The 22,720-nt window shown below is 42.2% G+C and overlaps 1 protein-coding gene across 1 annotated transcript in view; it reads right to left on the bottom strand.

Annotated features, from left to right (window-relative positions):
• Positions 1-18,023: 18,023 nt before the first annotated feature.
• The window catches only part of RHBDD2 (rhomboid domain containing 2), a 131,295-nt gene continuing 126,598 nt past the window's right edge, over positions 18,024-22,720 (bottom strand). The window contains exon 4 of the mRNA XM_044053781.1: positions 18,024-20,799. Within this exon, the coding sequence (XP_043909716.1) occupies positions 20,301-20,799 (499 nt within the window). The 3' untranslated portion in view covers positions 18,024-20,300. The remainder of the gene's footprint in view (positions 20,800-22,720) is intronic.

Raw genomic sequence — 22,720 nt, 5'->3', positions numbered from 1 at the left:
AGGAAGAATGCTCTAGGTAAAAGATGGTGTGGCAATCAAACCCTGCAGGACTGCCGAAGCAAAGCCTGCTCTGGATCTGGAGTATAGAGGGAGATTGTAGTGTTTGGAGAATGTATGCACGGAGCTCCATGTAGCAGCTTCTAGAATGTCCTTAGTAGGCACCCCTCTTAAGAATGCTGTAGAGGTGGCTGTAGCTCTGGTGGAATGTGGTCTGACATTGGCTGGAACAGTCTTTCCATGAAAGGAATAACAGAATCTGATGCAATGTCCAATCCATTTTGAAATAGTCTGTTTTGTAATTGCTTTTCCTTGGACTGCAGGGGCGTAAGCTACAAAAAGTTGTTCAGACTTCCTACTGGCCTTGGTTCTGTCCAGGTAGTAACGAAGTTGTCTGTGAATGTCCAAGGTATGCAACAGTCTTTCCCCCTTGTTCTCAGGATTGGGGAAGAAAGCAGGCAGATGAATTGCTTGATTTAAAGAAACCCTGGATACCACCTTTGGCATGAAAGTAGGGTTGATCCTTAATGAAACCCTGTCTCTGTGAAAAATAATAAAGGGTGGTATTGCCATTAGGGCCAGTAGCTCCGAGACCCTTCTTGCTGATGTAATTGCCAACAGGAAAGCTGTCTTCCAAGAGAGAAATTGCAAGTCAACTGAAGCTGCTGGCTCAAATGGAGGTAGAGTCAGTTTTTCTAGGACAAAATTGAGGTCCCAGGCTGGCACTGGGGCCTTTCTTGGTGGTTTAATGTTCTTGATTCCCCTGAGGAATTGTCTTAGTAAAGGGTGTGAAAAAAACAGGAGGATCAGTGTTGTATCTAGCTGAAATAGCAGATGCATGTATCTTTATGGAAGAATATGAGAGGCCGTTCTTTAACATATCTGCCAAATATTCCAAGATGAGTGGGATGTTCAACAATGATGCATCATGTCCCTTGCTGGTATTCCAATTGCTGAATCTTTTCCACTTTGCTAAGTAAACTTTTCTGGTGGATGGTCTTCGAGCCTCTGTTAGTATTCGCTGAACTTCCTTGGAGAGAGATAGGCTGAAGCTATTTATGGGATCTCCCAGGCTGTTAGCTGCAGTGTCTGTAGATTTGGATGCACTGTTTCGAAGTTGTGTTGAGTCAGAAGTAGAGGCCATTGGGGAAGGGCCCACCTCCTGGTGTGACATATGCTCCGTAGTAGTGGGTACCAGTGTTGTCTTGGCCAGTCCGGAGCTATTATGATTCCCTTGGGTTTCTCTGCTTTGATCTTTATTAATACTGAGGTCATCAGTGGCAGAGGTGGGAATGCATAGATTGTTAGTGAGTTCCAGTTGAATGAGAGGGCATCTATTTTCCAAGCTTTTGGATGGTATGTCCTTGTGCAGAATTTTGGTAGAAGATGGTTGAGATGAGAGGCAAATAGGTCCACTTCTGGCTTGCCCCATGTCGAAGTGAGTTGTCTGAAGGCCTTCGGATGTAACCTCCACTCGTGTGGATCTGAGAAATTCCTGCTTAGGCTGTCCGCCAACACATTGTCTTTTCCTGGAACAAACTGGGATTGTAACTGGATGTTTAGACTCAGTGATTTCTCCCAAAGATGCATTGTCAGTCTGCAAAGGGGTAAGAGTGGATGCCCCCTTGCTTGTTTATGTACCACATCACAGTGCTGTTGTCTGTCCGTATCAGTAAATGGCCTTGCTGGAGTTGGTGTTGAAAAGCTTCGATGGCGTGCATTACTGCCAGCATTTCCTTTTGGTTTATATGCAGATGTGTTTCCTTTGGAGACCATTGTCCTTGTATACACCTGCCTTCCATGTGCGTCCCCCATCCAAGGTCTGAGGCGTCTGTGGTCATGGTCTGTGTTATCTGTGGTTTTTTGAATGACATACCTGTGTTTGCCTGGCTCACTGAGGCCCACCATAGGAATTCCTTTTGTAGGCATGGAATGAGCGGAATGATTGTCTCCAAGTTGTTGCTGTGTTGAGACCAAATGCTTTTTAGGTACCATTGAAGCTTTCTCATGTGTAGTCTTGCTAATGGAACCAGGAGAATGCAGGATGCCATGTAACCCAGGGCCTGTAGGAATCTCCTTGCAGTCATCTGGGTAAGTTTTGCTAAACCTTTGAAGTAATGAGTTAACTTCTCTTGCTTGTCTTCTGTCAGGTAAGCCATCTGAGAGGCTGTGTCTAGTTTGGCTCCTAGGAAGATTATTTGCTAGGATGGCTGCAGTCTTGACTTTTGGAAGTTGACTGTGTATCCCAGAGCTGGAAGTAATCGTATGACATAATCCAGGTTTTTTGTCAACATCAATTTGTCGTCCGCTTGTATGAGGCAGTCGTCCAGGTACGGGTAAATTTGTATCCCCTGGAGCCTGCAATGAGCAATTACTGAAGCCAGGCATTTTGTGAATACTCTGGGCGCAGTAGATAAGCCAAATGGCAATGCTGAGAATTGATAATGCTCTGGCCCTGCAAGAAATCTGAGGTATCTTCTGCAGCTGTGTCCGATAGGGACATGCAGGTATGCCTCCTTGAGGTCCAGAGTAATCAGCCAAGACCCCTTGCCCAGCATGGGAAGGAGTTGCTGTAGAGTCAGCATTTTGAACTTTGGTACTATGAGAAAGGTGTTTAATGCGGACAAGTCCAGTATTGGTCTCCATTGAGATTCTTTTCTTGGAACAAGGAACAGTCTTGAGTAAAACCCCTGGTCTTGTTCTTGTTGTGGAACTCTTTCTACTGCTGTTATCCGAGTCAGCAGAGTGATTTGCTTGATAGCCTCTGCCCTCTGGTTTTGTGGTAGGTTTGGCATGCCTTGTTTTCTTGGTAAGGTATGAAAATGAAACCTGTATCCTCGGTCTACAATGTCCAAAATCCATTTTTCCTTTGTCAGTCTGTGCCAATTTTATGCAAACAGAGATAATTTCCCACCTAGGGGGCTTCTATTTGTTCCCTGGTAGGCGGTAGTAGAGGAAAGTCATTGAGATTGTGGTTGTGGGGCAGGTGAAACCCCTGCGTCACTTCTTTGGTTTCCTGGCTGCCATTGTCGTCCCCTGTAAGGGCCTCTGTATTGGCCTCTTCCTCGGCCACGTCTGTTCTTACCCCTTTGAAACTTTTCTGTATTAGGAAAGGACCAGTTTTTAGAAGGCCAATTCCTACTGAATCTGGGGGGTTGAACTTGGAGGAAATCTTTCACCGTCTGAACTGATTTTGCTTTTTCTTCGATGGTCTTTAAAACATCCTTAGCATTTGCACCAAAAAGCTTGTTCTTTTCCAAAGGTGCATCCAGAAGTTTTGCTTTTACATGATCTGGTACAGGTTGATCTTTTAACCAAGCATGTCTACGAATGACTGCCCCTGTCATAGCTGCCCTACATGAAGCTTCCAGTGCATCATATCCACACTGCAGGAAGTGATTGCTTACTTGCTGAGTGTTATGTACAGCTTCCTGCAAAGTCTTCCTGTCTAAAGGATCAGGAGTGGCTAAAGTTTTTTGTAAATCTTCTAAAAGGTAGTCCTGATATTGTAACATATGAAAAAGGCAATTTAAAGCTCTCATAGATAAGGTAGTGGATGTGTAAACCTTTTTACCCCATCTCTCTAATGATCTGGCCTCCCTGTTGGAGGGCAAAGGATTTTTAGAGGTGGAGGCTTAAACTCCTTTAGGCCCCTGTGAAATAGTTTCCAAATCAGCAGAATGGGCTCTAAATAAATGGGAATGAGTTTCTGGGACCCTGTAATACCTGTCTGGCTTGGCTGGAGCAGGAGGAAGAGAATCATGGGTAGCACTAGAGTCAGAATATAGATCATCCAGAACATCAAGTACAGGAGGAATAGCTAAGGGCCTGTGCTGGGGCTTCTTAAGGAAAGTCCTCAGGCGTTTCCTAGAATCAAAATATTCCTGACCTTGCCACTTGAAATGTTCCCTCATGGTGTGCAGAACTTCCCCAAAAGAAATATCCTCAGGAGGTGAGGCCGAGGGGATGGAATCTTCTGCATCCGAGTCCTCATAGGTCTGGAAAAGCTCTTCCTGGCTATCAGAGTGGATGGAGCCCTCAGAGTCTTCATCTGAAGGAATAGGTTCAGAGGGTTCAACCCTGGGCCTTTTATCAGGAGGAGGCTGGGATCCTCTCTCAGGATGGGCCTGTGAACCTCTAATCATGGAAATTAAATCAGCAGCCATGGACATAATTTGTGTCTCTGGAGTAGGCTGAGGAAAGGATTTAGAAGTAACATGCTTTGTTTTGCTGGCTGCCTTAGCCCTAGTGTAGGCCTTAATAGACATGGCCATAGGAGGCCTGGCAGCTCCACATGCAGGAGTGACCTTATCTACAGCAATGGTCTCGGGCATTTCCTCGGTTACGGTATCCAGAGGAAAATCGATAACAGGCGGAGTGATGTCCGGAATCGGAGTCGTCAGTAATGCGGTGTCTTCGGTTCGGAGCGGTGGAGAGACAGTCTCAGAGGGAACCGGAGCACTCGCGCTAGGTTTTGGCGTGGAGTCGGTGGTAGATACGGGCCGAGGATGTCGGTCCTGGTCTTTTCACTTTTTGGGAGTTTGCGATGTCGGAAGATCCGACGGCATGTTGTAAGCAAATTTATCGGCAAAAAAAGTCTTCAGCGAACTCCGCCCGGCGCCTGAGAGTGCACTTGTTGAAGCGAGCACAGGCTACACAGGCCGAGACGTCGTGGTCTGGGCCCAGGCAAGGAAGACAGTAAGAGTGGAAATCCTTATGAGGTATTTGTTTACCACAAGAAAGACAATTGTTAACTTTTTCAGTTATTTCTGACATCAGCTGAGGCAAGAAAAGGTCCCCAATGGGGTACTTAGCTTTTTTGATGACTTCGAAAAATACAGGAGCTGACCGACCGGCACTTGCGAACTGCTTCTGCTTCGGGCACCACGCGGCAAGAAAGACTGAAGAAAATGGCGTCGGCTGATGCTTATATACTCCAGCTGCTCTGACGTTGGAGAGAAATGCGACATCAGCCGACGTCGGACCCAGACTTTGGAATCCGGCCGACCGAGGGCTGCCTGAGGCAGGACAACCCACATGTTATGACTGCAGTTGCATTCTTGAAGGACATCATTAAAGGTCTAAGCGGTAATGGACGTTGATATTCGCAGATGCCAGTTACTCTCATTCCAGTGTTCTTGATTATCACCAAAGAGACATTCCTATGCTAGAATAGCAAGGAACTAACTCTCTAAATGATAAAAATCTTGAATCCCTAAAGCCTGAGATGAGCTGTTACTATGAACATACTTTTGGTGAACACAACAGGAATACACAGGGAAGCCCAAAGGAAAGGGTTTAAAACTGGTAATGACTGGTTCCTACCTGTAAATGGAGAAACCTTGACTCTTATAATCATGATGTGGAAGCAGGCATCTGGGCGACTCAAAGAGCACATCCACTTTACACTGGAAAGATGGATGTCGGACTGTACAGTTATGTGCCGCACAACGTCCGGGATAGGTTTTAACCTATAGACTGTTACGTGGTGAGGACGTTAAAGGAACACCCTACACTTTGATTTGTGCTTCACTTAGCATTCATATGTACAATGGCTGATAGCATTTATGTCTGCTTAGTACAGTATGGATGTAAATGCGGTGGGACATTGTGCGGAAGACTTTAAGCGGCACACACTTGTACTGCAATCATACAAAACAGCTCTATGAGGGCAAAGGCACTTAGGCCACTAAGATTCTGAACAGGCCTGAGGGGATTTTTTTTTGGGGGGGGGTGCTAAAATTAATCTACGGTTGTATATTTTTCCTTTCTTATCCAGAAAAAAAAACCCTTGAGTGACTCTGTAGTTGAGAAGTCCTAATATCTGCTTCCTTGCAAACAATGCTGACAGAGTGAGATGCCAGGCAAGGGTAAGGCCAGGATCAGAAATGGGTAAAGGTGATTTAAGTATTCCTCAGACAATAATCTCCTTTACTCACATCCCTGGAGATCTTTCACTAGGGTTGAATATGGGGGAGGGGGCTCCCCCTGGCCTGGCTCCTACAACAGACAGTTGGGCAAGGAGCTGGGACTGCTTTAATCCTATTAGGGGTTGACAGCAGTCTCCTATAGGATATGTGGGCCTCTAACATCTGGGATATTGGTCTTACTGGGAGGTGGTCTGTGGTGACTGCTGGCTCCCTAACATGTGGGGCATGTTGGAACCTTTGTTAACTGATGAAGAAATGCTTTGGACCCCTTAACCATTATATTCAGTCACGTTTCCTTCAAGCTGTTTACGTGTTTGTCAAGCGCAGGACCAAACAAGAGGGGATGCATGAAGGAAAAGCTCAAAAAAGTTGCCTTAACATCTTTGGTCAACTGAGTAAGCTAGTGTTGGCTCCTGTTGTCCTAGCAGCCCCTTTTATAGCATTATATGCCACAAAGGCTATGAAAATGCTGAGACTCAATGAAGAATAAGCCTGGGCTTTGCCTGATTGCTTTTTAAAGGACACAGTTCAAGTGTATGCAGCGTGGTGCAGTTTTATCTGCAATGCCTCTCTAAAAGTATATCATGTGAAAGAGGTATTTCTCAATCCACAAAGACAAGGTGGCATAAATAAAAACATACCTCACAAACCTGTCCAAAGTCTGTGACTCCTGTCTACTGGATGGGTAGACAAATGGGTTCTGTGAGGCAGAAACCATGAAGAGAACTGCCACTGAAATAGTGACATCTGTTTTTGTAGCCTTCACTCAAACCAAATATTCCTCCATGGATGGATTAAATGCTTTCTTGCGATGCAGAGTTACAATGTCCAGGTTTTCCCAAGCTATCTTTGTAGCATCCTGAATGTCCACTAGAGAAGGAACCACTCACGAGGATTGAAACAAAAACAAAGCCTTGTGCAGTCTCTGTTGGGGTAATACAAAATATTTTGTGTTCTAAACTCCTTCTTGCTGCATTAAATGGAAAAATTCTCTAAACCTGGGGTCACTGGGGATCTGGCAAAGAGTTGGCTTCTTCCTCCTCATACAGATCTTCAGTGAATAAATCTAGATCCTACTGAATGTGCCATGTTTGGAACAGGCACTTCCTCCTCTTGGTAAAAGGCTCAGATTCTGAAGAATCCAGGCATTTCTTCTGAATCTGAGGGGGAAAGAAATGTCTCAAATGGGTGTGGGAGGGATTGGCATAGGAGCAGAAGGCTGGGAATGCCACTTTGCCAAGAAAGTAAGACGGACAACTGTTACACACATCAGTGGTTCTAAGGAATGCCTTCCTATTGGTGAAAAGCACCAAGAGAGCATACAGACAATGCTGAGACCGACTCCTGCATTGCTTGTGTCTGAAATGTTAGTGAAGGAGCTACTGATGTTTGAATTACCACAAGCAGATCTCCAGATACCTAAAGAGCTGACACCAAAATATGTGCCACAAGAAGCAGGTGTCCTACAAGAGCCAGTAGAATTAATGATGATTTAGTACTGGTACTTTTAGCAAGTACACTGCCATTGGGTGAACTGAAATCTGAGATGTTAACCACCATTAAGTCACAAAGGCAAGTGTCTAGAAGCTGGGCATCACAGCTGACAGCACCTGTTCTTCCACCACCAGAAAAAAAAAAGCACCAGCACAAAACATTGCTAGGGACCCCATAATGACTCAAAGGCATGTAGAAAGGGATAGCCATCCTTAGGGGGCCTGGCATCATGCCTGCATGGGGTAGCAGTCAATAAATCAGAAATACTCAGCAAAAATGCACACAAGTGCCTTGCTGGAGAAGGGGTAACGGGACACACAGGGTTAAAGAAAATGGCCAGAAAATTCAATAATAATGCAAAGTAATTTTACTGACTCTACTGATGGATACTGGAATCCTTAACCACCAGCGATGTGACGCGTGAGACCATAATCATCAGTCTCTCTTAATTTCACAATTGTTTGCAGTGTTGGGATTCAAATCACAGCCACCTGAACTTCTGCATTCTTTACTCTATCTATTGGGCTGTCTATGTGGTGTATGGGGATGGAGCTCTGTCTGGGACCCAAGCAACTCAGGCTCAATTAGTGAACTTATTTATGAGTTTGTTTACCAGGATGATCCACTGGGCCGAAATGAGCCCATTTTCAGTGAAGGCCCGGGAAGAAAAACTCCACATTGAAATGAATAATGCATCAAATCAAATGCACAGATACACATATCAATGCAGTACACAAATACATCAATACAAATATCAAAACAATAAATTGTAGAAGCAGTTGAATGAGATAGATAACAATCAGGGACATTATGAGAGTACAGTGTAAAGGTAGGATGTTTTGCAACAGTTGATATAGCTGAGTACAAGCTGGTTATATGTCTGATGACAGACTCTTAGGCAGAATGCACAACGTACTCTAAGTGAGAGTGTAAACTTGCATGAAGCTGAGCCAAAAAGAATCAGATAAAGTAATAAGCTAAAGCTAAGAAAGACAGAATGATAGAGGAGATGGACAAAAACTATACAGATAAGTGTTTAATGAGGATTTTAGGCATTGTCAAGTAGTGGGAAGTGTGTGTTTGGCACAAGTGCAATGCCACAGAGAGAAAAGGTGTTGTTTTAGGGAATATTTAAAGAGAGCTGGATTGCTGGTAGTCCTGAGAGATGGTGGGAGGGTATTTCATAGCTTAGAGATAGTAAAGGATTAAAGTATTTGACTGGCAGAAAGACTGGGCTTTTCAACGTTCAGGAGCATTTGACTTTTGGACCAAAGTGGTCTACTTGGATGGTACTTGAGTGAGTAGGGCAGTTTGATGGTTTGAATACAAGTTTATGTGCAGTGGATAATTGTAGATATGTAAGATACTGTGGGAGTTCTAGCCAGTTTAGTAGGAGCAGTGAGACACAAGGGTGGGATGAATACCCACCATTGTGCATCACTACTTGATCCTTGAGGAGTCAACCATGGGCAATAGTGAGTTACAGCACTTTTGCTGGGGGGGGGGGGGTGTTATTAAAGAGCATCATTTTTCCCAGCTCACATATCCTGGGGAAGGGTGAGAGCTTATAGCGAAGGACTACCGGTTCTTGGTGCAGTCCGAGGATGCTAGTGCAGAGGTATGGAGACAAACTGCACATTTAGAATTGGGCAAGACAGTAAAGTGGGGTCAGGGCATATGAAAAAAAAAAAAAAAACTTCTGCAGCCGTCAGAATGACAATGAAACAGGATATTCTCTTTACAGGTTCTCTGTACTCTTCCCCGACTGTTTACACAGAGACTTTCCCACTTCCATGCCTCCAGTTGGACTGAGAGGTTAAGTTGGAGAGATGATGGAGAAAAAGGAGCGGAACAAAGAAGAGCCACAAGATAAGACCGATGGCAGACAGATGCAGTTAGAACAAAAATAATAAATGAATAAAAGAATGTATGTATGAATGCATGTATTACATCTCTTTACTCTCCAGGCTTTCAAAACAAAAAGTCTCTACCAAGATGGATGTACTCGGTTAAGAAAAAGAAACCAACTAGAATAATAAATGAATAGTGGTTGCATGAGGAATTTATCGATGTACATCTGATATCACAAAACAATTCTCTAAACACAAGCAAACAAATAAGCTTCTGCAAAAATGCTAAGATTGAAATACAAGTAGGCAAGAGTAAATAAAATATGTACACCAGGGAACATGACATATTGAAATAAGTACAAATCAAAGACTTGCCCCCTACTGCTTCTTACAAGAAAAAAAATGTACTTGGAAAAAATAAGCATTAAAATGCATTAAATACCTACATGTTTCCACAGTTGCATCTAGCCTTAAAAGGGACCATTAGCATTAAGAACTGTTTAATCTTTTAATTGCAAATGCTTGTTAAGAATTTTACTTTCTCCCACTACATCATTACATTAATTATGAACGTTTTACTGTAATTTCCAGGTGAAACAAAAATCTAATCTCCAAAATGCAGAACATCTGTAAAGTGGCCATGTAAATGATTCAGTCAGAGAAGATGAACTGAACTCTTAGTTGCATACACTTCATGGAAATCATTCAGTCTCTTGAAAGCAATATAAAAAAAAGTACAAAACAGTGTCTCACAAATAAAACGGCAAAATGTAAGTTTCTAAGTCTGTAAAAGTGAATACATATGAATTTCAGAGGCAACTTAAATTCAAATATACACAGGACTCTCATTCACCTGGATAGAAAACATCTTTATCATAAATGATCACAAAAAACATACATGCTTGGCATTTTCTAAAAAAATTCAGTGAAAAAATGTGATTTTTAAGTGTTGTAAGATACGCAGTGATTTAAACTAAGCAAGTTTGTAATAAAAGTCAAACTCGAAGAAAAAAATGGTATGCAGTAAAATCTGCCTGATGTCCATTATTTTTGTATCTTGCTGTTTAAACAATTTCAAAGCAAAGTAAAAACTGTACAATAAGTAGTTAAACTTGTGTGTGTGTGTGTGTGTGTGTGTGTGTGTGTGTATATATATATATATATATATATATATATATATATATATATAAAATTATAAAATTACTGATCTATACAGCAATGCACTCAGACTTCACCTGAATACAACTTCAGAATGAAAAACAGCATGGTTTAACAATGCAAAAGTTTTTTCCTGGTTAAGTGGCATTGTCATACAGAGTTTTAACAAAATGGTAAAAACAAACACAGTTTTTCATTTTTTTCAACAATAAAATACAAAGCAAAGTATAAAAATTGAAAACTGACTAGCAAAGGGTATGAAAACAAAGTGTTATATAGTAACATTGCAGAAAAGTAAGCAATGACATCACAAGAACAGTTGGCCCATCAAACCCAATGTAAAGGAAAGGCTCTGACTGCCAGACTTGGAACAAGCCTTGGCCTTCACTCTGAGGATTAGCCATGGAAAGCAATACTGGATCTCCTACCTTGGAAGCAGCAGGGGAGGATACTGGATTTAAAAAGTACAGTTTTGTACCTACCATAAATGTAGATGTTCGAGTGCTAATACAGCTGCAGTAATCACAGATGGGTTTTCTGCCATCAGGCGGGTCCTCGGTCGGCCGAATTCCAAAGTCTAGGTCCGGCGTTGGTTGCTGTCACTTTCTTTCCTGACGTCAATGAGGCAGGGGTAAACAAGACACAGCCGACGACATTTTCTTCAGTCTTTCTTGCCCCAGATGTCAGGTGCCCCCAGTAGGAAGGCAATACATAAATTATATTTATATACATGCAATGCAATATCAAAAATCAATAGTTGCAAGCAAATATACCATAGAAGGATAACCCAATCAGGTTGTATGAAGAGGGGTTAGGCCCTAGGCCTTTACCAAGAGGGGAAGGAGGGAGGGAAAACTGTACTGCAGCTGTATTAGCACTCGAACATCTACATTTATGGTAGGTACAAAACTGTACTATGTTCATTGTGCATACAGCTGCAGTAATCACAGATGGGTAGTCCCAAAGCTACGCACAGGGTGGTAGGCACTAGGTGGAACTGGGATGAGCCAGAATGCCCTGCAACACAGCAGTGGCAAAGCCTGCTCTAGTTTTAGAATATAAAGGCAGGTGGTAGTGTTTTGTGAAGGTATGCACAGAACTCCAAGTGGCTGCCTCCAAAATATCTTTGGTAGGAACTCCTCTGAGGAAGGCTGTAGAGGTAGCTGTGGCCCTGGTGGAGTGGGATCTGATGCCTGTAGGGACAGATTTTCCATGATAGGAGTAACAAAACAGTATGCAGTGGCCTATCCATTTTGAAATTGTCTGTTTGGTAACTGGCTTCCCTTGAGCTCCTACAGCATAGGACACAAAAAGTTGTTCTGATTTCCTGAAAGGCTTTGTTCTGTCCAAATAATAACGTAGTTGTCTATGGATGTCTAAGGAGTGTAGCAGCCTTTCCCCTTTGTTTTGAGGATTGGGGTAAAAGGTAGGTAAGTGTATGGCTTGATTTAAAGCTACCCTGGATACCACTTTAGGCATAAATGACGGGTTGGTTCGAAGGGAAACCCTGTCCTGATGGAAGATGAGAAAAGGCTGCACAGCCATGTGGGCTTGTAGTTCCGAAACCCTATGAGCTGAGGTAATGGCCAGAAGGAAAGCTGTTTTCCAGGACAAGTATTGCAAATCTGTTGAGGCAGCTGGTTCAAAGGGAGGCAATGTTAATTTTTCTAGAATGTAATTAAGATCCCAGGCTGGCACTGGTTGTTTCCTTGGTGGTCTTATATTCTTAGCCCCTCTGAGGAACTGTCTTAAGAGTGGGTGAGAGAATACGGGTGGATCCGTGTTGAATTCTGCAGAAATGGCTGAGGCATGGATTTTTATGGAGGAAAATGAAAGTCCACTGTTCAGCAGCTCAGCTAGATACTGTAATACCTGAGGCAAATTCAGTTTTCTAGGGTCCTGGCCTTTTTTCTCATTCCAAGAGCAAAACCGTTTCCATTTTGCGGAGTAAGCCTTTCTAGTAGATGGCCTTCTGGCTTCCAAAATGACATCCTGCACCTCTTTGGGGAGTAGGGTCTGTTGTGGTGTTAAGGAATTTTCCATGCAGCGAGATTGAGTGTTTTCAGCTGACTGTGAAGAGTTTTGTAGCTGTGCTGAGTCAGCAGAAGAGGCATTAGAGGTAGGGGCCAGGGAGGAGTATGTGTTAGGCTCCTCAAGAGTGGGTACCAGTGTCGTCTTGGCCAGTCTGGAGCAATCAGTATCATCTTCTGTCTCTCTTGCTTTCAAGAGCACCTTGGGCAGAAGAGGCAGTGGTGGGAAAGCGTAAACTGTCCATGCTGTCCAACTGAATGAAAGGGCGTCCACTCTCCAGGCCTTTGGATGAAAGGTCCTTGAACAAAACTTTTCCAATTGATGATTCCTGTGGGAGGCGAAGAGATCTATGTCTGGCCTCCCCCACGCTTGGATTATCTTTGTAAACACTTGAGGATGCAACTTCCATTCGTGTGGATCTGTCATATTTCTGCTTAGATTGTCTGCCAGCATGTTTTCCAAGCCTGGCAAGTACTGTGCTTGAAGTTCGATTTGCCATTCCAGAGCCAAGTTCCAAAGTGTCATGGCTGGTCTGCACAGGGGGTATGAATGTGTTCCTCCTTGTTTGTTTATGTACCACATTACTGTGGTGTTGTCTGTTCTTATCAATAATTGTCCTGGATGCAGGAGGTCCTTGAAAGCTGTAATTGCATTTATCACTGCTAGCATTTCTTTTTGATTGATGTGAAGGTGCATTTCCTTTTGGGACCATTTGCCCTGAATGCACCTGTCTGTCATGTGCGCCCCCCCCAGGCGTAATCTGAGGCGTCTGTTGTGATGACTTGATTTGCTTGAGGCTTGCAGAATGGGAGACCTGTGTTTGTTTGACATGCTTGGGCCCACCACAGAAATTCCTTTTGCAAACATGGAATTATTAGTATTATTGTTTCCAAACTGTGGCTGTGTTGAGACCATAGGTTTTTTAGGTACCACTGAAGTTTCCTCATATGCAACTTTGCACATGGGATTAAAAGAATGCAAGATGCCATGAAGCCCAGAGCCTGCAGGATTTTCCTTGCAGTAAGCCTGGTACAACTTGCTAGTGTTTTGAAGTACTGAGTTAGTTGCCCCAGTTTTTCTGGCGTAAGATAGGTCATCTGGGTGTTTGTGTCCAAGTTGGCACCCAGGAAAATTATTTTCTGAGATGGTGTTAGCCTGGATTTCTCTTTGTTGATTGTGTATCCCAGAGAATTCAGTAACCGTGTTGCATAAGCCAGATGTTCCAGAAGTATGTGCTTATTGTCCGCTTGGATCAGGCAGTCTTCCAAATAAGGGTAAATTTGTATCCCTTGAAGTCTGCAGTAGGCAATTACTGATGCCAGGCATTTCGTGAATACTCTGGGTGCAGTAGATAAGCCAAAGGGCAATGCAGAGAATTGATAGTGGATTGAACCTGCAAGAAATCTGAGGTATCTTCTGCAGCTTTGTCTGATTGGGACATGCAGGTATGCCTCCTTGAGGTCCAATGTTACCAGCCAAAACTCCTTGCCCAGCATGGGAAGAAGCTGCTGTAATGTGAGCATCTTGAATTTTGGTACGAGTAAGAATGTGTTTAGGATGGATAAGTCCAAAATGGGTCTCCAGTCGGTTCCTTTCCTTGGTACCAGAAATAGCCTGGAATAAAAACCTTGACCTTGTTCGTTAGTTGGTACCTCCTGAATAGCTTTCATGTCTATGAGCTTTGAAATTTGTAGTTGTGCCTCTGCCCTTTGATTGTGTGGCAGGTTTGGCATGCCTCTCATTTTTGGGAGAGTGTGAAAATGAAATCTGTAGCCTCTGTTTATCTGTAGCCTCTGTTTATAACGTCCAGGATCCATTTGTCTGTTGTAACAATATGCCAATTTCTTGAAAATAATGCCAGCTTTCCTCCCAAGGGTGCTGCCAGCTGATACTTGCTTGGCATGGAAAGGAGGAAGTCATTGGGTTTGTTTCCTGTATTGTTGTGCACTGTCTTCGCCACCTCTTGGTGCTGGAGTTTGCCATTGCCTGCCTCTATATGATCCTTGTGGATTGCCCTCTGCCCCTTGTGCGCCTGTATCTACCTCTTTGGGGCTTGTCTGTGGCTGGAAAGGACCATTTTTTAGAAGGCCAATTTCTGCTAAAACGTGGTGGTTGAACCTGTAGAAAAGCTTTGACAGTTTGCATAGATTTGGCTTTTTCTTCCATTTTCCGTAGTATCTCCTCAGCATTAGTACCAAATAGTACATCCTTTTGTAAAGGAGCATCTAGTAGTTTAGCTTTCACATGATCAGGCAAGATTTGTTCCCTAAGCCATGCATGTCTACGAATGACTGATCCTGTAACAGCAGCTCTACTTGAGGCCTCTAGGGCATCATAGCCACATTGTAAGGTGTGTTTACCTACTTGTTCTGCACTATGCATCATATCATGCAACTCCTTCAAATCTAGTTGTTCAGGTTGAGACATTTTATTTCTTAATTGTGCTAACAGAAACTGCTGATATTTAAGCATATGAAACTGACAATTTAAGGCCCTCATGGCTAGGGTGGCCGAGGTATATACCTTCTTTCCCCACCTTTCTAAGGATCTTGACTCTCTTTCGGAAGGTAGTGGATTCTTAGCAGTAGAGACCTTCATTCCCTTGGGGCCTTGAGAAATTGTTTCAGGGTCAGCATTACGGCTTTTGTAAAGAAACTGGTGAGAGTTAGGAACTCTGTAGTACCTATCAGGCTTGACTGGGGCAGGAGGCAGGGAATCCGGATTAAGACAAGCCTCCGAATAAACATCATCAAGTACGTCCAAGACAGGAGGTATCGCCAGAGGTCTGTGCTAAGGTAACAAAAGAAATTCCCTAAGTCTTTTCTTGGAATCAGAAAAGTCTTGGCCTTCCCAATGGAAGTGTTCCCTCAAGGTGTGCAAGGTTTCTCCAAAAGAAAAATCCTCAGGAGGAGATACAGAAGGAATGAACTGCTCTGCATCAGAATCTTCAAATGTGGAGTAAGAGTGTTCCTCTACATCAGAATGTTCTGAAAAAATGGAGCCCTGATCAGAAGAGGGAGAATCTTCCTCCACTCTGGGTCTCTTGTCTGGAGGGGGTTGGGGACCCTGATAAGAGTAATTAAATCCTCAGCCATTTTAAGCATCTGCTTTTTAGGCATGGGGCCTGGGGATGGGCCCTGTGCAACAGGCCTCTTGGGATGCCTGGCTGATTTGGACTTAGTAAAGGCCTTAATGGAAAAGGAAGATGAGGGTCTAAAGACACCATGGGTGGAAGTGGACCTGTCCACATTAGGAGGCTCAACGCTCACAGTGGCTTCGGTGGTTGTAGTCTGGGTATGGGCCGAGGTACCTGCGGTCTCGGTTACAGAAGACACCGCCAAAGAAGTGTTGTCGGTAATCAGGGACTGCATAGGTGTCTCGCTGAGAACAGGACCACGTGTAGCCGGTTTTGGCGTGGCGTCGGTGGGGACCGTGGACCTCGCGTGTCGGTCCTGGTCCTTGCATTTTTTGGACAAAATGGTAGTCTGAGACTCCGACGACATTTTATAATCAAAGGCTTTACCAAAAAAGTGTTGGGCGAACTCCGCCCGACGCTTAATAGTGCGTTTATTGAAAGTAGCGCCAGCGACAGCCGAGACGTCGTGGTCTGGGCCTAAACAAGGTATGCAGAGGGAATGGAAATCCTTATGCGGTATTTGCTTCCCACAAGAAATACAATTGTTAACTTTTTCTGACATCGGTCTGAGGCAAGAAAAGTTTCCCCAACGGGGTACTTAGCTTTAATGAAGACTTCGGTTTCCAATTTTTCGTAAATTCAGGAGCTGGCCGACCGGCACTTGCGAACTGCTTCTGCTTCTACTTCGGGCACCGCACGGCAAAAAAGACTGAAGAAAATGGTGTCAGCTGTGTCTTATATACCCCTGCCTCATTGACGTCAGGAAAGAAAGCGACAGCAACCGACGACGGACCTAGACTTTGGAATTCGGCCGACCGAGGACCCGCCTGACGGCAGAAAACCCATCTGTGATTACTGCAGCTGTATGCACGATGAACATCTGCACTCCTAATACACAGCACAACAAATGTCTCTAACTTACTTCACGGGGAGGAAGATAAATGGTTTATGGAATGTAGTAAAACTGAACATGACAATAATGCATGTTCAAGCTTACAAAGGGAAACATAAGCAGGGAAAATAAAGCATAGCTGAATTATGATGAATATCTCTCACAGCATCTTTATTACTTTAAAACTGACCACTATGGGACCTACCAAATATGTAATGTGTTGTACTTTTTAAGTATTACAGCCTTGTCACAACATCCAGTTTCACCTGGATGTAACATACAAGATCTTAGTTTTCCAGGTTTAGGTAAGTTACAAGTACAATGAAAAAAAATTCTACTATGCATACATTATAATAACTGGAAATATGGTATGTAAGACATTACATATCATGCACTGGAAGATTTACAGTTATCACAAACAAGAGTTCCCTATCTCCTGTGCAAGATATCTCATTTATTACAGTAAAAAGATACCCACACATCTGTGCACTTTTAATAGGTTTGCATTACTGTTTCTCACTGATTGTGGGCTGGGTAACTGTAATTTTTAACAACTGAACAGTGCTTCATGTAATCTCCACATTTGTTTAATTAATGGAGTGTTTCATGGGTGGTTTTTATACTTCAGTTGAGAGATGCTGTTTAACTGTATTTATTTTTTGTAGATTCGGTTATTTTTTTTATACATTTCAGTACTGTAGTGATGGCTACATTAAGTCATTAGTATTGTAAGCCATGTTTTACTTGCATGAATCATGGCTTGCAAAAAATATCTGCAACCCGCAGATCTGTGGCTGACCTTTATGGCTCTGTACTTCACTAAAAATATGGCTCTGCCTAAAAACAATATTGCTAAAACACTTTTTCAGTGGTAAAATGTTTAAATGTAAACTGCTTGTTAGCATCCATATCTATATATATATATATATATATATATATACACACACATCTACTATATATATATATATATATATATATATATATATATATATATATATATATATATATATATACACATACACACACACACATATATGGGTCTGTCTGAAGCTCGAGTTTTCAGAAACTTGAAATTCATATTGTCGGGATGTTATGATCCAACTTCGAAAAACAACAAAAATCTACCTTTTTTCTACATTTTTGCAGGGGGCAAACTATATATACCAATTCAGAGATCGCACTACAGTGGCGAAAAGGGTAAATTCCCCGATACTCACTGTACCACGATCTCCATTCAAAATCTTTTGAGTTTCGGAAAATCAATGATATGGTCTTAACCAAATCAATTTTGAGTTTATGAAAACTCAGGCTTTTTTTTACACTTAAAAAAGTCAATATACACAAGTTTGTTCAGTTATTTAATTTCTTTGCCAAAAGCAACCTTCACTGTGACTCTCAGGATATCTGGTTAGTGAATGAATTTTAAAAGTGGTTCTTATTTTATTTTCCAAGCTCTTCACTTCTGCATTAGAAAGTTAGAACTGAGATTATTATGCTGGCAATGTTGTTTTCTGACTGGCTAGTTGCAATCAGTGGTTTATCTTTTTTTTTTTTTTTTTTTTAGTTTTTTTTTGCCTTAATATGAATCAATCTCATTTTTATGAGGTTGAATTTAGGTGGGCGGTGCTACTTTGAGAACACCATGTATTTTTTTTACGCATATACTTTTTTTTTTAAAGAAATGAGGTGAAAGGAAGATGGTGTATGTATTGTACTTTTAAACTACATATAGCTTTGGTTTTGGAGGAGCTTACTTTACATAGGGCTAGAGTAAGCAATATGCTTGGTATGGGAGGATGTTGCATTCTTTAATGTCAGCAAATTCCTACAGTGAGTGTGTGTGTGCACACGCACGCATGATGCATGGAGGGAGGGTTGTATGCTTGAAATAGCACTGAACAGTGAAGAAAATACATTTATTGACAGTTACGTGTGTGGAATGTCGGAGATAGCGTTAATGATTTTGGTAAAAATGGATTTGTAATATCTATTTTCATAACAATCCTATTACTACATACAAACACATAAACCAGAATGAAGTATTTGTGCACTCAACATGTTAACCCTTGATACAAGCTTTACTAACCATGGAGAATTTCCCATTTATCTAGTGCAGATTACAGGCCAGGACAATGTACACCATTTTTTCTTACTACAAAGAAAACAAAAGCCCCAATTACAGTTAACCCTAATGTGAAAGTGTGTGTACATTACAACACGATTTAAATGCTTGAATTCAGAACACTGCAAGCATCTCATTTGTTGCAAAGATGGCAAATTATAAAACATGGCGAGGGAGCACATGCAAAAAAAAAAATCATATAAAATAAGGGTGCCTGGTAACAGCTGAAGTTAAGCAGACAAAACATACTACTTTTAGAAAAAAAAAACAGGGCGAGAGAGCACATGCAAGGAAAAATCATATAAAATAAGGGTGCTTGATAATTACTGAGCTTGAACACAAAGTTAAAAACATATTACATTTGTTCTATACAATATATGAATCCTAAGTAATCTGCTATGTTGTTTGAGGTACAGAAGATGCAGCTGGTCTACTGATGTAAGAATATAGAGTCCATCTATGACAATGATGACTCAAGCTCTGTTAGCTGTTTAGTTGCCTGTGGGTTGAAGGAGACAGACCTCCGCAGGCTCACTTACCTCAAAAGGTGCAAAACTCCATCCCCAATGTAGACTCTGAGTTGCATGCAGATCACTGCAGCAGGCATGAAGATAGACTATGCTATGCTAATAAGACAAGTAGCATGTACACCCATGCTAGCAGCTTAGGGATTTGCCCATAAAGGCTTCAAGACAGAAGGCAAACAAGGAATCAGTTGACTCATAAACCTATGCTTCCACAGCAAGAAAGCACCTCACAACCTACATCTGTCACCTCAAAATCCACAAGAGACTATGGGCAAAATGCAACCACTCTACAGTATCAATATACTTAACAACAATGTACAACATAAGGTTCGGCAAAGTAACACGTAGTGTGCTGGTTGTGCTTTACCGTATCCATGGCAGTTTCTTCATGATGATGTACTGAGTCATGCCTTACTACATAAATAAGTATGTCATTTGTTCAGTAGACTAACACCCGGCAAACTGGGAAAACACACACACACACACACACACACACACACACGTAGATAGGATGACACTACTAGATAAGCAAGTCAGAGATATCTGTGATCCTCACTTACCGTTCATTAAATGTTTTTCAACTGCAGTAGGCACCTTAACTCCAAGCAGTAATCATGTTTACACAGTAGTCATCTAGAAATGGAGTTGAATGCTGCAGCATGTTAGACACTCATTTATGCTAACATGAAGCCAATCCTTTCAGCCTTGCACCCCACAATAAGTGCTCATGCTTATTAGTTGTGATGTAGTGTAAGCTATAGTCCGCAGCACAACTCTTGGAGTCTTGACAATATAGGCTGAATTCTTGCTAAAGACAAACACAATTAGACCTCTTCAAGTTCCTGGTACTTCATTGGAACTCATCTGAGAAATGAGCAAGACAGTATGCAAAACAACTTGCTGCATATGAACTGAACAAACCAGAGAGAACTTTTTCTTTTTTTTTTTTTAGCATAGTAAAAGTAAAACTTTACACACCGAGTTCAGGGGATAACAATTTTCAAAAATACAAAAATTAAACAGTTTGATATGTTTTGTGTTGCACATTTGCTTCATTCACACCAAATACAACTACATTTCTGTGAGGCAGGAATAGAACCCAGTTAAACCTGTAATTATTAGCCTTCTGACTACATCAGCAGTTCCCAGCAAGGAAATGGTAATCACTGATCAGCAGTCAGACTCCCATATGCTTGTGATGCAGAGGAAGGCACTGAAAATCTAGCAGAGCCATCAATGAACAGTTTTTCCTGCTGTGAATTTAGTCTGTAACCACCATGCAGTACTGAAGCCTGGGACTGAGTGCAGGAGGCTGCAGAATATTTTAAGTTATTGGCTGAATATTCTCCAGTCATACTGGAAGAACCATCAACAGAAACACCACAATGCCCATGGGAAGACAAAGGAGCACTAGAACTGTTCATGTTGGCTTCTGTCCTTGGCCTGTATCCATGATGTGGCTGATAGCCATGATGCGGATCGTATCCATGACTGTGAACTGGACTGTAATGAGACACAGGTTCATACACAGAGGGATAGCTCTGGCCTGGAGCCTGCCATGACCCATGTCTGCTGGTGACTGGATATGTTTCTTGATTAAATGCAGTAGCTGCTGGAGAGTAATACGCTTGGGTGGGATATGATCCTGGGATAGGATTAATCCTGAAAAAGAACAAAACAATTTTAAATCATTTCAGTATATCATTTTCAATTGGATGCTTCTCAGAAGGTGCGATGCACTACTCAGTGTAGCCTGTATGATGGTGCTCTTACTTACCTGGTAAACCTGGTTAAGAATTAAGCAGACAGGAAAGCACAGTTCTGACTAAGCAAACTAATATGATTCAAATTTATTGCAAATGGCTGCAACTTTTAAAAGTAATGTGTGCCAAAACATTTATTAAGATAACACAGAACACATACTCTCAACAAACTGACATCACATGGTTTCTACATCTGCCTCAAGCCTCTACTATGTTTGTTACAGGATCAGATCTGGCTACGTCTCTAAATTTCTGGCTTACCTTCTACTTTGTGTATACTCAAGTTCCCTTGCTGTCTTCATCACAACCATTTAAACCTTGACAAAATCTGCACAAAACTCACCTTAAGAGAAGAACAGATTCATTTAGTGTTAGACTGCAGTGCTGGTTCCGGAGCTGTGAAGAGATTCAAGGCTTTAAGTACCCATACAGAAAAATGTGCCTTTTAATCCTGTCCATTTTTCCAATACCCGTATCTGGACTACCGGCATGGGGTACGAACGGCCCTGGCCATTACTGCAACTTTAGTAACTATGTTGTTAAGAGGAGTGAGTGAAGACCCAGGTGAGACTTGCACAAAGGTGGCTCATGACAGGTCTGAAGGGCCTCAGACATATAGCCTTTTCTAGAAAATGAGGCCTTAGCAAAGGAAACCACACTTGCAGGAAAAACAAAACTATAACAACAAATTTGAACTTGTTCTGCTTAGTTTCTGTGGGAATTTCAGAATATGGGAACACTTCTGGACAACAGCACCTTTTAACATTCCCATGGATGGAGGAGCATGGGGAAAGACAAGTTGATGCACTCAGCATTATTCAACATAACTAGAGGTTATCAACAAGGTTTTCCCCAGTGACAGAAGAGTTTTTCTATTACAAATGGACTGAATTACAGATGGTCTGAAGGACCACTCATAGGTTATCAGCACACAGCAACTGTGATGAACTTTCCCAGGATTGGTTTACAGTCAGAAAGCACTGTGTTGCCATTTCCAAACCCTCACTGTTTCTTGACAGAGGTGTTAGGCATGAGATCCCCTTGCTTGTTTACATTGCAGTGCATTGCCATACTGTCAGTGTGAATGGCTATAGCAATGCAGTGCAACACTGCCCTCATTGCTGGAATACTGATGGGCAATCCAGTCTGAGTTTAACTATACACCTTGCACCATCTGCCTTTGACAATGCCCCTTTCAACCCCAGGGCAGTGGCATTTGCGGTGGCCGTAATTACAGGAATGGGTACTTGGAATGAGCTGCCCAGTGTTAGGTATGGAGGATGACACAACCATTTGAAATGTAACTTGCAATCTGAAAATTCTGATATGAAATGACATGCAATCTACTAAATGGGACCACCGAAATGTTAAAATTGTAGAACACTCATGGACAACCGGGCATGGGAACCATGTACATCACTGCTGCCATGACAACATCCAGCACTCTGAGAAACAGTAATACTGTGACAATCCGAAAATAAATACACTTAAGTACCACATTTTATAACAGAAGCCTCTGCAAGTCTGCATGTCTAAAGTGCATTCTGTGAATGTCAACATCTGGGAAAGCAGCAACTGAAACTTTGTACAGCCCATTATAATTTCTAAAGAATGAAAAAAAGATTCAGGAGGGACTTCCAAGCAGAAATCTACCTGTTCTGTGTTGCAGTGCCTAGGAGCAAGTGGACCAGTTAATACCTTTATTTCTTGCAGCTTCTGGTTTGCTGCAACCATGGAAAAGTGTCTGTTGAACACCATAGGAGGCCAAGGTAAGACCAAATGAACGAGTTAAGAATTGATCATGTCTGTCTAGGTTTCTG

Source organism: Protopterus annectens, chromosome 13.part0, assembly GCF_019279795.1.
Source record: "Protopterus annectens isolate FY-2018-M chromosome 13.part0, PAN1.0, whole genome shotgun sequence".
Lineage (NCBI taxonomy): Eukaryota > Metazoa > Chordata > Ceratodontiformes > Protopteridae > Protopterus > Protopterus annectens.
This window is presented reverse-complemented; position numbering and strand designations above follow the sequence as displayed.